At 38.0% G+C, this 15,466-nt stretch overlaps 1 protein-coding gene across 2 annotated transcripts in view; it reads right to left on the bottom strand.

Moving 5' to 3' along the window:
- Positions 1 to 12,208, bottom strand: part of ppp1r9ba (protein phosphatase 1, regulatory subunit 9Ba) — a 43,048-nt gene extending 30,840 nt beyond the window's left edge. The window contains exons 1-2 of one of the 2 annotated variants that reach the window (XM_081382933.1): positions 12,067 to 12,208; positions 8,941 to 10,344 (exon numbers count right to left, since the gene is read on the bottom strand). In XM_081382933.1, coding sequence (XP_081239059.1) covers positions 8,941 to 10,287 — 1,347 coding nt within the window. In that variant the 5' untranslated portion in view covers positions 10,288 to 10,344; positions 12,067 to 12,208. Of the gene's footprint in view, positions 1 to 8,940; positions 10,345 to 11,689; positions 11,741 to 12,066 lie in introns of those variants that run through there. The other variant, XM_081382934.1, reaches the window with a different exon arrangement.
- Between the last annotated feature and the right edge of the window lie 3,258 nt (positions 12,209 to 15,466).

The following is a 15,466-nucleotide window of genomic DNA, read 5'->3' as shown; positions in this document are numbered from 1 at the left end:
ACAGCAGGTAAAGCTGCAGACCGAATCTGCAGTGGTGCTGTCAAGATGTGTGCACAACAAATGGGTTTAATAAGAAAACGGAGATGAAAAAGCAACTCTGGCTCTGTGCCTGCCTCCACTCCAGGTCCCTTCGCTGCAGCTTTCAGGAATACCCATTTGCGGATCCGTTATCAAAGCAAAATAAGTGTCAGAAAGGAAGGACCTCAGAGTGCGATCCGTATTGCTGAAACATTTAGAGAAACATGACCTGAAGATTCAAGATCATGCATGAATAATGTGGAAAGCAAACCCAGGCCTGCAACCACCAATTTGGAGTGTTAATCAATCGTGTAAAGATGGAAAACAGTATACTAGATTATCGAGTCAATGGCCAAGTGAGATATAGTGTTTCTTAAAAGGGTTGTATCACATTTTTGAATCATTTTTTTCTCCCCCTGAGGTCCATGAATAATGTTAGTAAAAATGTGTGTGAGCTAAAAACGTATTGTAGTTTTCATTGACCTTCATACACTGTAAAAAAATATATTCTAAACTACATAAAAAAAACGGCAGCTGTGAGAACCAGAAACTCAGCGTAAAATATTCAGTGTCAATGTTTTCTGGCATATTGGTGCCTGTATATTTTATAACTTATAAACAATCTATCTGAAGTAGCAAAATCTGCCTGGTACCTTATGTACTGATAACTACCATAATAATACAGGTGGTACACCGGTAAGGTGTATTACAGGTCACCAAGATTTGTATCACAGCATTTTTACAGTATTTTCTCTGTAAAAACTACAAATATTTTTTACAGTGTAGAAACAATTTTGTAAACATTTTGTGCTACTGCACCTTTAAGTGCCCAAATCACATACAAAATTCCCAATAACACTGTCTGTGCTCCAGCTACAGTGATTTCATGTCTAATATAATTTAACTCCTTCATCCTCTTGTGATGAATTCACAAAACAATCTGCACTTAACAGTTTAATGCATCGGACTGAAATGCCCAGGGATCCTATGTAAAATGTAAATTACATACTAAGGCGTTTCTCATCAGCCAAAGTGTCACAGTTGCTGTGGTTGCTAAAGTTCAGAGGGAGTTGTTTTAGCAGCCTAGTTTCATTAAATGATCTTGTTGGACTGGGGAGGACGTTTTGAGTTCCAGTATGTTTTTCTAGTACGTTGAGCTCTTTTATGACCCCTTTAAAAAGGAGGAGGGCAAAGTTTGGCTGGTTAACAAGGTCCTGTTAGGCCCTGCAGATTCTGTGAGCAAAAGCTGAAGTTTTCAAATTGAATGCTTGATCGCGTCAACCAAACAACTGACATTGATACGATTAGGAATGCTACCAGACAGCTTTCTTCAGATATTACAAACTTCTTTGGAAGGCACATGTGTGAGAGTTTAATAGAGAGAATGTTAACGGGAAAGGGCTGTGTGATATAATGTGAGAGCGATGAAGAAGTGGAGAACAGAGGCTTCAGTGTGCCCCGTTTCTCTCTCTCCAGACAGCAAGCGCTCGAAGAAGAAGACTGCTAAAGAGAAACGGCAGCAACAAGAAAGAATGAAAGAAATAAACGAGTGCGTTGGGCATTCCAGCGTGACCCTGGCAACCTTTCTTCAACAGACTCCCTGTGAGTTATCCAAGGGCTGACGTTCGGCTCTCCCACACAGAGGGGGAAAAAATCTGCTTGCTGCCTCGGCTGGCATTTCTTACCCGGGAACTAGAAGTGGCTAAAGGTGCATTAAAGACCAAGAAAGACAAAGACTTTGACTCTCAAATAACTCCGTCCCTATCAGCTCAGTCAGAACAACACCAAAAGAATGCTGCTTCAATCTAGTTATTGTCCTAAATGAACAAAAAAGATACTGGCCAGTGCTTCATCCACTTGTTTTGTTGCTCCGTAACAAAGAGAGCTCAGAGTGGGACACATTCCATACTGAAAACATCTGGGATAATTATGAGGAAATTACAGCTGAAATAAGTGTGTTTCAGAGCTTAGGTTGACTAAAGCAAGCAACAACAAACACAAATGCCTTTAGTAAGCACTACTAAGCGATTATGTTACATTGTTGTATTAAGCTTGCTTACGCGCAGGATTTTTACACTAGGAAAGTCAGTGACTGCGAAGGTCTGACCTAATGGTTAAAGATCTGAGCTGAAAAATGAAAGATTTAAGATCAGCAATGTGATGTTTACCAAAATTCTTGTCATTATAATAAGTGTTTTAACAAGTCACTTTGGATAAAAATATTTGCTTAATGACTAGTTAGAGGTTTGTTGTGCTTTCACATTGTGCATTGGTTGTGTTTTTATGGGACATTACTGTATAAAAATATAATGGCATCATATTATTAGCCAGTATTATAAATATTTACATTGTATATTATATAGGCCTATTTATTTTTACAGCCTAATTATTAATAATTTACCTCAGCTTATCTAACTAAAGCAGAAAAAAATTTAAATGGTTTCTGCATTACTTTTGCTTTAGTTTGTGTGCAAATCTTTATAATAAAAACTTGGCATTGTGTACTGCAAATATTGCTCTTATGATATATTGCTTGTGATGCACCTCATTTGTAAGTTGCTTTGGATAAACGCTATTAGCTTATTATCTAAATAAATAAATGTAAATGTTAATCAGTAAAGTATTGATTATAAAAACCAATAATGCTTTATATCACTAAATCAGAACAAGTTTAAAGGCATATGCAGTAATTTGTCATCATAGAAAACAGAGCTACAGAGAGACCTTTTGCACAGTCCATTATTATAACTATTATGCAATCTGATACCGCTTTGTTAGTCATCCAATAAAGCTATTTCTCCAGATATAATGTACGTCTCATACCAAGACAATCTTTGCCAGCCTAAATGAAAGAGGTTTTTAAGATGGCAAAGCTGATGCAGAATGCAGAGCTCTATCATAAAAAGATAAACATCACTTAATGGCTCACAGCATGTGAGGCCAGCTGAATATTGTCTTTGAGCAAGAGCACATTTTAAAAAAGACATCTGACAAGACAGAAGCACCTCTGACCTCCTTTCATAGCCAGTCCATCTCTCCCCAGGAGCAAAAATAACTGACAACAGGCCACTGAGAATCACCAGAAAGAATCAATCAGAGAAAATCAATGGAGGAAATGACAGATTTCCCCTGATTTGACGCCAATGCTTTTAGATCTGTTACCAACGCTTTGTAGTTAAGTGCTGATCTCTTAATGTGTCATGCACATGTGCATTATATAGCTACTGCAGCCAGTGCTGATAGATTACTTGCAAATTGTAGCCTGTTGCTGATTCCAAACTACATGATAAAAATTAGAAAGTAATGTAATCCATTACACTACACATTTCAGGTGATATAATCTGACTACTTTTAGATTACCTATCTCGTATATCACATTGAATAGGATAATGGGGTTTGTGAAAGAATGTGAATAATATGTAGGCTACATATTACTTCATAGATTACATTTAATCAGTTACTACTGCAGCACAAGATGGCGCAATGCAAAAGATAATAAAACCCTGATAAATGTCGTCCTAACTCCTTCACAAAAGTACTAGAAATTGGCTTGAATCTACCAACATGCTGAAAATATAAAACATCAATGACAAAGTTGTCTTTGTCACATCCAATTAAGTGCACATCTGGATATTGGCTGACCTTTAATTCTTTAATTAAAGTCAGATTTGAATATTGGCCTTCAAGTCATATTTGCCTGACTGCTGTTAAACATAAGATGCAGCAGTCTAACCTCATTTTACACCGGAAGGCTTGTAAATATGGTGTCTGGGTTTGGCCTGGAGGCGTTAAACACATCAATACAATCATTCACAATTTGAAATGCAAAAAAGGCTTCCTTTTGAATACTATTATCCAATGAGTTGTAGTAAAAATGCTTTAAAACAGTGATCCATATCACAAAATGTCTTACATTCTTCTCCCTTTTTGATCCCATCTTCAACTAAACATTTTGAATAATTATGACCAAATCTGCTTGGTACTTAAGCCACTATTTTTTCCCCTGAGAATCACTGCAAACTGTGTTAAATGCCAGACAAAAAAAAAATTTAAAAAGAGAGAGAAAAAACTGTCTTGATGTTCTGTTCAGTCACTGAAAGCTACAAACAAGCTTTTGTTAATGCTCTCACTTCCTAACTGAGAAAAACAACCAGAAAATGTTCGGAGTTCCTTAATCACCAGGCAATTAATGTATTTCATAGAGTATTTACTCTATAACTGCACATGTTTGACAGCATTTTGCCCACAGATCGTACGTCCACGATCTGACTGTGTGCAGTACTAGCCAGCCACTGACTGAGGGGATGGGCAACAAGAACTGTTTAACAAAATGAGGCCATACATCAATCAATAACCTCACCTAAAAGCTAGCCAAAGGCCCTCTATAGGATTTAAGCAGTCCACCCCCTGTTTTTCAGTATATTATTCAGCTTGCCTAACAATGTCTCTGTCTGTCTTTCTCAATCAATGTACACGAGTGGATCGCAATATATCAGCGTTCTAATTGGAAGGTTGGAGGGTATTCTGGCAATCTAAATGGCATGTTTGGTAACCTCAAAGGCTAAAACAGACAAAACAACTCAAGTATATGACATTTAATTACACAGAAACCATGCTAGATGTTTCTAATATGCCAATGTAATGTGCATATAAACTTCATATAGGGCTGAGCAATATATATATATATATATATATATAGGCTACTGTAGCTAAACAAGAAAATTCTATATTTTTCAGACTTTTGATTGTATTCAGTCTTCATGTATTTGTACTGAAAACAGTGTTATTATCGTTAACAAAAACTATTAAAAGCATTTTGTTCATTGAAATGAAATAAAATATAAATGTTTTTTGATATTAAATTAAAGAACTAAAATGACTAATTGTGAACAAATAAGTATAAATAGCATATTTTCTTAGCAATTTACTGTGTTTAAGTAGCAATAGATTCTATTTACACTAAGTGAACTGAAAACAGCTGCATTTTCTTTGCAATATGATATTCACACAATGAAAATAGTGATAGATTCTATTTACACGATGTAAAAATAGCCGTATTTTCTTTGCGGTAAGTATAAATAGTAGTTAGATGCTATTTATACTTATAAATAGTGGCAGATACTATTTTCACCTCAGTATTGTTGTGCAATAATAAAATAGAGTGTAAATGATTATATTTATTACAATTATTAAATGGATGTCACCTTATTTGGACAATAAAGCCCTCCCTAAACCTAAACCTAAGTATTAAACACTTAATTATTAAACACACATTTATTTAACACAAATAACTAAACACACATTTAACTAAACACAATTATTAGTTAGTCACGTTAGTGACACTTTATTTTCACTTTTCGAATATTTTCTTAATTTTAATTGAAAATAAATGTCTTTCCGATTTTATATGTGATGGGTAAAGGAAATAGAGCGAGTTCAGCAAAAGGCGGATTCGAACTCGGGTCGATTTGCGTCAAAACTTTCTGCAACACCCCTTTACCCCTACACTATTGCTAATGTTGTCAACCAGCGTCTTCTGTAATTTTGTCTGGCCCAACCAGACGTCAGTGGGCGGAGTTAGTGTAAATAACCTCTGCCAACAAGATGGGCTATTTGCACTTATTGTAAATAGACACTCCGAATAAAAAAAAAATAATAATAAAAAAATTTGCTTTTTTTTATAAAAATGACAAAGCACACGACTAACAAAACACAAAATAAAAGCTAATTCTATGATTTATAAAAACAAGTAAATTGAAAGTAAAAGTAAATAAATAAAACTAAAATAACACTGACTGAAATTCCTTAAAGGGATTCAATATCTTTTAATGTAAAGTAAAAAAGTAAAAAAAAGTAAAAAAAAAAAAAACTTTTTCAAGATGTTTTCAGCATTGTTATTCACTAAATTAAACCTTTTTATTCAAAGGCACCAAAACAGTAATAATATGCACCAAAAAATAATTATTGAATAATTTTAAAGCATTTAAGTAGGCTACTCACTGATGATGATTCAAATAATAAAAGCAAAAAATATATTGTAAATATGTGACATATACTGTCTAGCTCAGCCCTATTACCCAGCAGCTCTTGACATCATTCTTCGAATACCGTGGAATGATGCATCAGCTCTGCCAGGAGAACAAAAATGGCGTGTTAGGCTATGATCCCATGCTAGATTTGTTTAGGCATAGTTTGGGTCTAACAAAAGCAACTCAACATCCCTCTGTGCAGGAGGCAACCGAACGGATGCATCAGTGGGTTTCAGTCTCTCATTAAAAAAACCTGCACTGCCCCTTTAAGGCAGCATTTCCTTTTTTTGTCAGTTTCCTGCTGCAGCCTGATAATAACGGCCTCATTCAGCAAGGCAACGACAACACACAGCTCTATTATTCCCTGTGTTATTGCCTGGAATCAGTGCTACCTTCAGCTCCACCACCTGTAGCGCAGGGCAGGGAGTAAGACTTTCTGGATTATGTGAAAGTGAAGAGAACGCAACTATTTTTAGCAGCAGGAATGGACACAATGTGTTGAGGTTGTGAGCTGCTAAAGCACACATATGCCAGCTGAGACAATCAGACAGAGTCCAAAAACAAGTTTATTCCTGCTGACGTTAAACAGCAACATATAAGTGCAATGTTATGCTGTGGTGGATTACTGTTTATAGGAAACAATTTTCATTCAGAAATTGCTAGTACATTTCACAAATAATTACAAAGAAACGGCAAGTAACACATTGAATTTATAGTGTGTGTGTTAAAGGGGAATTAATTTGTCTATGCACCATAAAGGCTAGTAGTAGTCAGAGACTAGCAAACTTGAATATCACTTCCTCTGTACTGATTTTCTTCCCGCCTAAAGTTATGTATAAAGTAAACCTTTCACTTTCACTGTTTTAGGATCTGTTCGCATCTAAACCCAGAGCTTCTCACTCCTGAAATGAACTGGTACCAGTCTTAGATCACCTCCAAAAGTCAACTTCTACCAACAGCTCTGAGTTAACCAGCTCCCTGCCCTAAAATTGCTGTAGCTCTTCCTGTCTTTGAGAGGATAAGAGAGTCTGTCCACGACTCTGGACTCACAATACACTAAATAATAAGGCCACTTTATGAACTAGATGTGAACACTAACCATCAACGAGAATACAGATGGTAAAATGAACAATGACTACGTCGCCTATTCATGCAAGCAAACATTCAACAACATGTTAACATGTAAGCAACAGCAGACAGGACACAAATTATTATTATTTTTTTCATTCCTTTCAAACAGAGATACAGTGGTCCCAAGTTTGGACACTTTAAACACTTTATAAATGTATGAATGCCTGTGCATTAGCTAGCACAAAGATTCAGGCAGAACATTTAACAAATGTGAAAATATTAAACAACTGCTTTGAAGACTTACACTTTCTGGTAGTCAAATGTTAATAGAACATGTTCATAATGATCATCCACACCTGTGGTCAGACTGACTTCATTCATCCATTAAAATTGATACTGGAAGCAGTTAGTTAAAAGTGATGACAAATAATGTCTGTGAAATGTAAAGTTTATCACAATGTCTAGCACTGTTTGCTTACAGATGTTACTTGATTTTATATTTAGGTATCAAGGTATTATCTATTGCAGGTATTCCCAAAATGTCTCTGTCAGTCAAACCCCTTTGCAGTCAAATATTACATAAAAATACCCTCTGATATTTTAGGTTAATATATTAATACTGATACCAGAGTAGAAGGGGCTAATGAGGCTGAACAGATACAAGAGCTTTTAGTCTAGCTGAGAGAAAAAGGGAGAGGAAAAAGAGGAAGATGGTGAAAAAAGGGAGAATGTTTAAGAATGAATTGGATGATAGACACGGAATAATTCAGTATAGGGTAAACAAGACTTGACAAGCAAACGGGCTTTGATAGAGCTGGTGTTTACAGGTGTTCCAACCTGATTTTTATTGAATATCTGCAATGAAAAGGTCAAAATGCAGTCAAATGAGGTTAAAAAAGCTAAACATTTCAAACATTTATTTTGCTACTGTAGTTATCGTTGTTCTGCTTTAAAGTATGTTTTCTCTACACTAGGAACAAAAAGGGACCGTGACGGCCACAGTTTTGCAACACAAGGCAAACCCCCTGGTATAAAATCCCATTGACATCAGTGAGATTACACAGTATTCACTTTAGATTCAGCATGCCTTCGGTATGCCTTCACTGGGAGCTGGCCATTCCCATGCTGTGTGAATCTAGCACCTGAAGAGCGAAGTACCTGACCGTTTTGACCAAAACACAACTTATCCCTTTGTTGAGCTCATGAACATTTTGAAGCGATGGCGCTCTGATAGTGTTGGTCATCATGTGAATGTGCCATTGTCTCAAGAATACAAATTCAGATGTGAAAGTCCCCAAAACACAGAGGAACACGACCATGTGACTCTCATGCTAAGAACACTGTGCAGCACCTGACTAACCATGCAGTCTGAAAACAGCCAGTCTTAAACCAGCAGAAATGGGCCGTCAGCAGGGCCAGTGGCATGCGTGTGCTATATCAAAGTGCTGACGGTGCCCGGAGATGACTCTGCAAGCAGTGAAGCAGTCCTCCCTTCTTAGAGAATCTGTGTCTGAACATTTAAGGAGACAAAGGCATCTACTACTTGTGCGTCACACCAATAACAAACACACTTTTAGGCGTAATTCCCCAAAGAAATACAATCTTCAAAGACTAGCTTTTATTTTCCTACTCCTGCAGCCATCCAAACCCTGCCAATCCACATTATTCATTCAAAATGGTGGCTACAAGCTATCATAATTTACCCCAGAAAGCCTAAAATTGAAACCGTGCCCACAGCTTTTAAGGTGGTGTACACTGCATTGCGAATGCATTCAGTTTATTAAACAATGCGTCCTTGCTTTCACACATTTTAGGCACTTACCTTGATGGGGTTTGTACTGAAACAAATCTTCCTGCTGGGGGGTGGTTCATCTTCTACAGGCAACCCAGGGATTTCTGAAGAGCTGGATTCTGGTTCATAAGCTTCATCTTCCTCAGCCTCCTCATCTTCATCCAGCTGACTTCCACCAGAGTCCTCTCCGATCCCGCTGTATGCGCTGATGTCCACCAGATCTGCTTCTGAGATATCCTCTCTGTGGGATTCCTCCTCAGCATAGGCCTGTCCAATTTCCTCTCTTTGTTCTGAGGGCTCATGGCTGCTGGTGGCCTCCCCGTTTTCCAGAGAGGCGTGGACATCCGCCTGTACCAGTCTGCTCCCAGCATCCGGAGCTGCATGCTCCCCTGGTATGGAATCATTGCTTGATGCATTCTGGATCTCTTCTGACCTTGAGGTATCGTAAACTGTGCCAGCACTGTCAGAAGCCACATCCTTGGATGGTTTGCTATTGGGTCCATCAGGTTGGATGCTTGTTCTACTCTTCGGACTCCCAGGTGCAGCTTCTTGGTCCATGCGCTGAGCTCCCTCCTCTTGATTTCCTATTGGAGAGAAGGCTCGTGTCTTCCTAGTGGTGACTTTGGAGTTGATTTCTTCCACCTTGGCCGGGGTACAAGGCAGCGGGGAGGTTGAGGATGGTCGGTGAAGGTTGTTACGCTGGTCTACTCTTTCAAATACTGCGCTCAGCTGGCTGACCGTAGGGGACACTGCATCTGCGGGACAGTCGCCTGCATCCAGCCTGTCCAATGACTCAGTGCTGCCATTGAAGCGAACCACCACGTCCAGACGACTGTCTTGGAACCCTGACGCCCGCTCTTTCTTTAACAGGATTCGATTAGTCGCTGCCTGCTTCTCCTGCATGTGACGTTGTTCAAATATCTTCCGTGTCTCCTGCAGCTTGGAGATGCCTGTGGTTGATCCACGGGATCCGCTACCATCAGTCTTTCCATCGAAGCGGCTAACCCGCTCTGACACAGTCCCGCCGAGTTTGAGCAGTGCACTGTGATCCACATTCTCATTTAGACTGCTTGCTCTGGGAAGGGATAGTCGGATCGTCTGGTCTGGGGCTTTGGCCTTCGACGGATCCTCTTCATCCCCGGGAGAACCCATCTGCATGAACATGTTCTTGATGCGGTGCACATTGGAGCCGTACCTGCGGCCCCGGCCCTGTGGTCGAGGTTTCCCATCCTCCCCGTTAGCAGCACTGGAATCTTTTACCGGCTTGAGAGATTGAATTCCAGCCTCATAGGCATTCCTGTGCGGCGATGCACTTCTTGCTACAAGGGTGGTGCTAGTGCTGCCGCTGGCTGCAGATGGGGGTTCAGTCTTCATCATGGTTAATCAAACAGCAGTAAAGACAAGCAGAAACAGCATAGCCCTCTGCTTCTCCTCCTTATTGAATGAATAAGGAGAGGCAGCCATCAGGATCAGTCCATCATCAGCAAAAAAAAGAGAAGTAGAAAGTATGAATAAGACAAACATAAATGATATATTTTATCAGAAATATAAATCTTTAAAGGGTGCCCCTTTAAACACTAAATCCATCCACACTTATAAATGTGTGAACTTCACTGTATTATTAGATTAAAAATTATGGGATGAATGAATTAGGCTAAATCGCTTTGTAGTTAAGTCATTTGAACATTTTTTCTCATTTGTAAGTGGATTTGGATTAGAAGCGTCTGGTAAATTAAAAAATGTAGATGTAAAATATTAAACCAAGTGGCATCTGTAGACAAATTATGCTAGGCCTGTTCTCAGAACTCAAGCTCACACATAAAGTTCACATAAAGTAAAAAGTTAAAAGAGACCTGGTTTGATATTTTGCAGCATTAATTCATTTTAAGTGTAGTTTAAGTGCCTAAATATGTTTGATAACTCAGTAGGGGCCACAAATACCAGAAACAGTAGCTCCTCAGTGCAAACACCTACATGTTAAGTACCATAATGTGGTTTTTGCATTGACACCTCTACCATGGCCACACAGATGTCCCAGGGTCATAAAGCCAGAAAAGACACATTCACAGACACCTCTTACTTTTAGAGTTAACTTAAAATTGCACTAAAACAGGAGTAAATGAAGATATAAGACTACATTTTAACTTAGAACATTTAAAAAAGAAATAAATAAATACAGGCTCAATACATACAAATTTGAAGAATATTAAAGACTGTAAAGGAAACGGTTTACGCACTGATGCGAAACACTTCCGTACTCTAATTTCTTTGAGAAGCACTTTCAAGTATTGCCCACATTTCACATAACAATGTTTTCAAAGCTTTTCATAAACATAAAATATTCATTTTGGCACACAACAGTACTTAAATAAGACTGGCAGACGTGCTTTGGAACATGGTAACTTAGCTCGTTTATAGACGGCCTAAGATGGTGATTAGATGACAGACCATCTTAAACCAGCAACAAACCATCTTAAAGTGGCCAAGCTGGTTTTTAGAGAGAAATTTCAGCTTAAACAAGAAAATGACCAACTAGACGTCAGCTACCATGTTACAAAACGCAGTTGGATCTCTGTAGATGTCAAATTGACCTTTCTGTCAGATAAAGGAAGTCAGATCATGAACGAAACCGTAAACAGAGACACAAGAACATGACACAATTTCAAGTCATTTGATATATATTTAACGGTGCACAAATCCTTGGGAAATACCATGCATACTGGCATGGACAGGCAGGCTTTGTTGTGATCCCATGCTGCTGCTGATGCCAGTAGATTACTTATCTTGGCAGCATGAAACCACCAGCCTTCAGGCGCCGGAACATCGGCTGTCGTTTTAATTTCGCTTAGATCGAGAGGTTCCTAGTGTGCAGGACAAACCAAATCGTTGATTAAAATGGTAAACTGTAGAATATATATTTTCTGCGCCGCTGATTGTGTTGAAGGAGTGTCAAGAGATTGAGACTGCAGCCTGTCAAAACATCACATTAGGACCCTGCGGAGCGGGCCGCTCTCTCTCTCTCTCTCTCTCTGCAATGATGCCTCGACTTCCTGCATCCTCTACCGTCCAAATAACGGTTCTACCGTTAGAATCAAAGAAAACGAGGAAAAGAGCAACATACAACGTGCCGCGCTCTCCTCAAAAAACTGAACGTACCTTGTTTCTCGTGTTCATCAAGACTCCGTCCTTTAATCAACGCAAAGTCCATTGGTTCGCAAATCCATTGTGTCCACGAGCCGTTTTCGCCCTCTTGATTTCCCCCCACGAGCGTGTGACGCGCATGCCCCCCTCCTCTCTCTCTCTCTCTCTCTCTCTCTCTCTCTCTCTCTCTCTCTCTCTCTCTCTCTCTCTCTCTCTCTCTCTTCCCGCTTGTGCCCTTCTCTCCAACTCACAGCAAGTAGGCTACACAGCAGCATCGCAGGTTATTTTAACCTTTTAAGCATAATACAATATGATACATATACACCGGTAACTTGCACAATAATACACAGCAGCGGCATACAAAGTAGTAGTACAGTCAGTATGCAAATAGAAGAAAAGAAGCAATATAAAGCATAGGCAACCATGTGTAGGTAGCATATTAGCTGTATCCCATTTTAATCAACTCTTTTTTCGGTCTTTTCCTGTATTTCTTTATTTAAATATTTTATTCCTTATTTTTCTGACTATAAATAGATAGGCTACTTCTTTCAATGTGTATATTCCATATAAATGTGAATTCGCCCTATTGTATTTTATTTTATTTTTTTTCCTTGTTCCCTTCCATTATTTTATTTTCCATTTCTTATCATTCTTTAATTCGACCTATTTATGTTCTATTTCAGGACTATAAATGCTTTCAATGTAATAGAAATCCTGCCAATATGTGCTACATTCTGACGATATACAGACAGACAGAGATAGATAGATAGATAGATAGATAGATAGATAGATAGATAGATAGATAGATAGATAGATAGATAGATTTGTACTGCATCCTTTGAATCAAACTACTGCAAATGCCTGTAAGAAAGACACACTTCATCAACATTTGGTCCTCTTTCTGATCGTAAATAGGCAAATGCTGGTGTGTAGAGAGCGCCATCGTGTGGGGAGTTTTAGAAGTTCAGAATATCCCAAACCATTGTCCAGACTGTAGCCAGGACAGCGGTATGGAATCCCACACCCTGGGGAGTCTTTGTTACACTTTCACTCTGTGATTGTGGAAACCGTGTCTGTGGGCTCTGAATATGGACTGAAGATGAAGTGGGACAGCCTTTTCAGCTCCATTTGCATTGAAATTTGACATGCTGCTGCAAAGAAATTTGAATTAAGGGATAAAGAAGATTTTTACTCAGCCCAGGATGTTGCACACTGCAGGCACAAAAGATAGACAGATCATCTGTGACAATCTTGTTTGTAGGCTAGGAATCATGTACGGGAGATATGAGCTGTGGCCAACAAACACCCATATTTGACTACAATATGATAATATTTTGGATTAACGATGACCCACATTATCAGTTTTTTGTAGATAACAAACTCATCAAAAAAAAAAAAAAAAAAAAACCTGAACTGTGTAACTGAAATGGTTGCACAAAAATACCACAAGCTGTTTTCATGCTTTACAGTTTTTGCAATTAGAAAACCTGAATATCTATTTATGAAAACGGATAATTCAAAGTTATACTGAAGTGTGACTCTCTCATTACGTTCCTGGTGACAGCAGAGCAGCAGGAGGAGCAGATGATCGAGACTTCCTCAGGGAAAGTTCCAGTCTCTTTGCTAACACATGTGTGGTTTGCCCCAGCAACACCTCCACTGCATATTGCCTGCCATGGTGACCCATATTTCCTCTGATACTAATCTCACTACTCACATAACACACACACACACAGACTCCCCCTCCCTGCACTGGGCTTTTATGCATGAGTGTGTTCATTGAAATCGGATCACACTAGCTATTGTTTGTTTGACATTGATCAGACTCAAACAGATCACAGGGTGCCACCTCTGAGTACTGAACTGCTAAACATGCATCATTGCTCAGTTCATTATTATCCTGTATAGGTGAGTAAATAGCCCAGGAGTTGATGACGAAAAAGGTAGCATGCTTTATATTTGGCCAAAATAATAGTACTTTTTTTTTTAACCTTTTCCAGTTTTGCAGTTAGCCTACATTGTTATGAATTGTGTAGATTGTGTTTAATTTTCCAGAAAAAAATATAAAAAATATAAATGTAGCACTCTTATGGAAATATGATAATATATTGCACTACTTTTCATAAACCAACATCTCAGGAAAACATTAATGGGGTTTCAAATCAGAATATGACTTTCTGTTACAGAACAGGGCATTGATTGTAGTGAACACCAGCATTTTGGGAGACACAACAAGTGAATAGGGAAAGAAATTATACATCAATATTCTTATGAAATATTAGATATTATTATTAAAATGTTGCCAATTATTACTCCCATTATTACACTTCTTTTTTCATTACATGTTGCTTCAAGAACACATTAATATGCGAATTATATACAGTGTATTTGTATTGAATGTGAATGTTAATTTATGGCCATTTTACCCACGTGTATTGCATAAAGTAAAATGGTGTATCAATTCATAACGTTATATCTTTCATAATATAGCAGGTGAGAATCATCTTTATATAAATTTAGGTTGAAACTCAAAAATTTATTGGTGAATGAAAAAAAAAAATCTTATTGTATTTGCCTATAGGCCTACATGTAATTTCATGTATTTTTTATTTTTATTTTTACCAACTGAGTCCTGGTATATAGTAGGCCTATAACATGAATAAAATATAATTTTTCAAAAATGTTTTTATTTTTATTTGTATTTTTTACCATTCGTTATTCTTATGCTCTGTCTAAACAATGTGATGACATGAAAAAATACTAAATTAAAAAAACTCCTCTCAAGAGGATATCACATTTCCATGGCTTGGCTGTGTCTGAACACTTACAAGTTCTGCCTTCGGAGGACGCATCCCAAGGTTGGAAGGTATCAAGACACGTCCGAATCCAAAGTAAGCTTCACTTCCTGTCTCATATAGTCCTACCTTCATCTGATCAATTTTTGAAGGCAGCATAGATGTATCTTTCGCTGCCTTTGATATCCACAATCCTGTGCGTTCCATTCTGTGACATTGAGCTAAAAAATAAATAAGGATGGCGTCTGACTGAAAATTGCGTTTTGTGGTCAGTTTGTACGTTTCTAGCGAGAAATTACTACTGATGTAATTAAATATTTGCTTAGTTATCACCAAAGCTCTCAAGTCTTATGGAGGATCTGTTTTTTATAGATTTAAATAGGGTTTTTATATATAAAATACTTTTAGCTGGACCATTTATTGGGAGGGTATAGGCTACCTGAAAGGATGCAGTATTTTTTTCTGTTACCATAGTGAAATTAGGAAGAGTTCTGCTTATGTCATATCCTACATATTAACTTACATACATATTTTGTCTGTTCAAATACCTTTTTCATTGTAATTCAAATACTTTGTTGTATTATCGACTGTAGCTACTTGATCCAGTAGAGGGCGCAGGT

Source organism: Scardinius erythrophthalmus (assembly GCF_964197995.2).
Source record: "Scardinius erythrophthalmus genome assembly, chromosome: 1".
Taxonomy (NCBI): domain Eukaryota; kingdom Metazoa; phylum Chordata; class Actinopteri; order Cypriniformes; family Leuciscidae; genus Scardinius; species Scardinius erythrophthalmus.
This window is presented reverse-complemented; position numbering and strand designations above follow the sequence as displayed.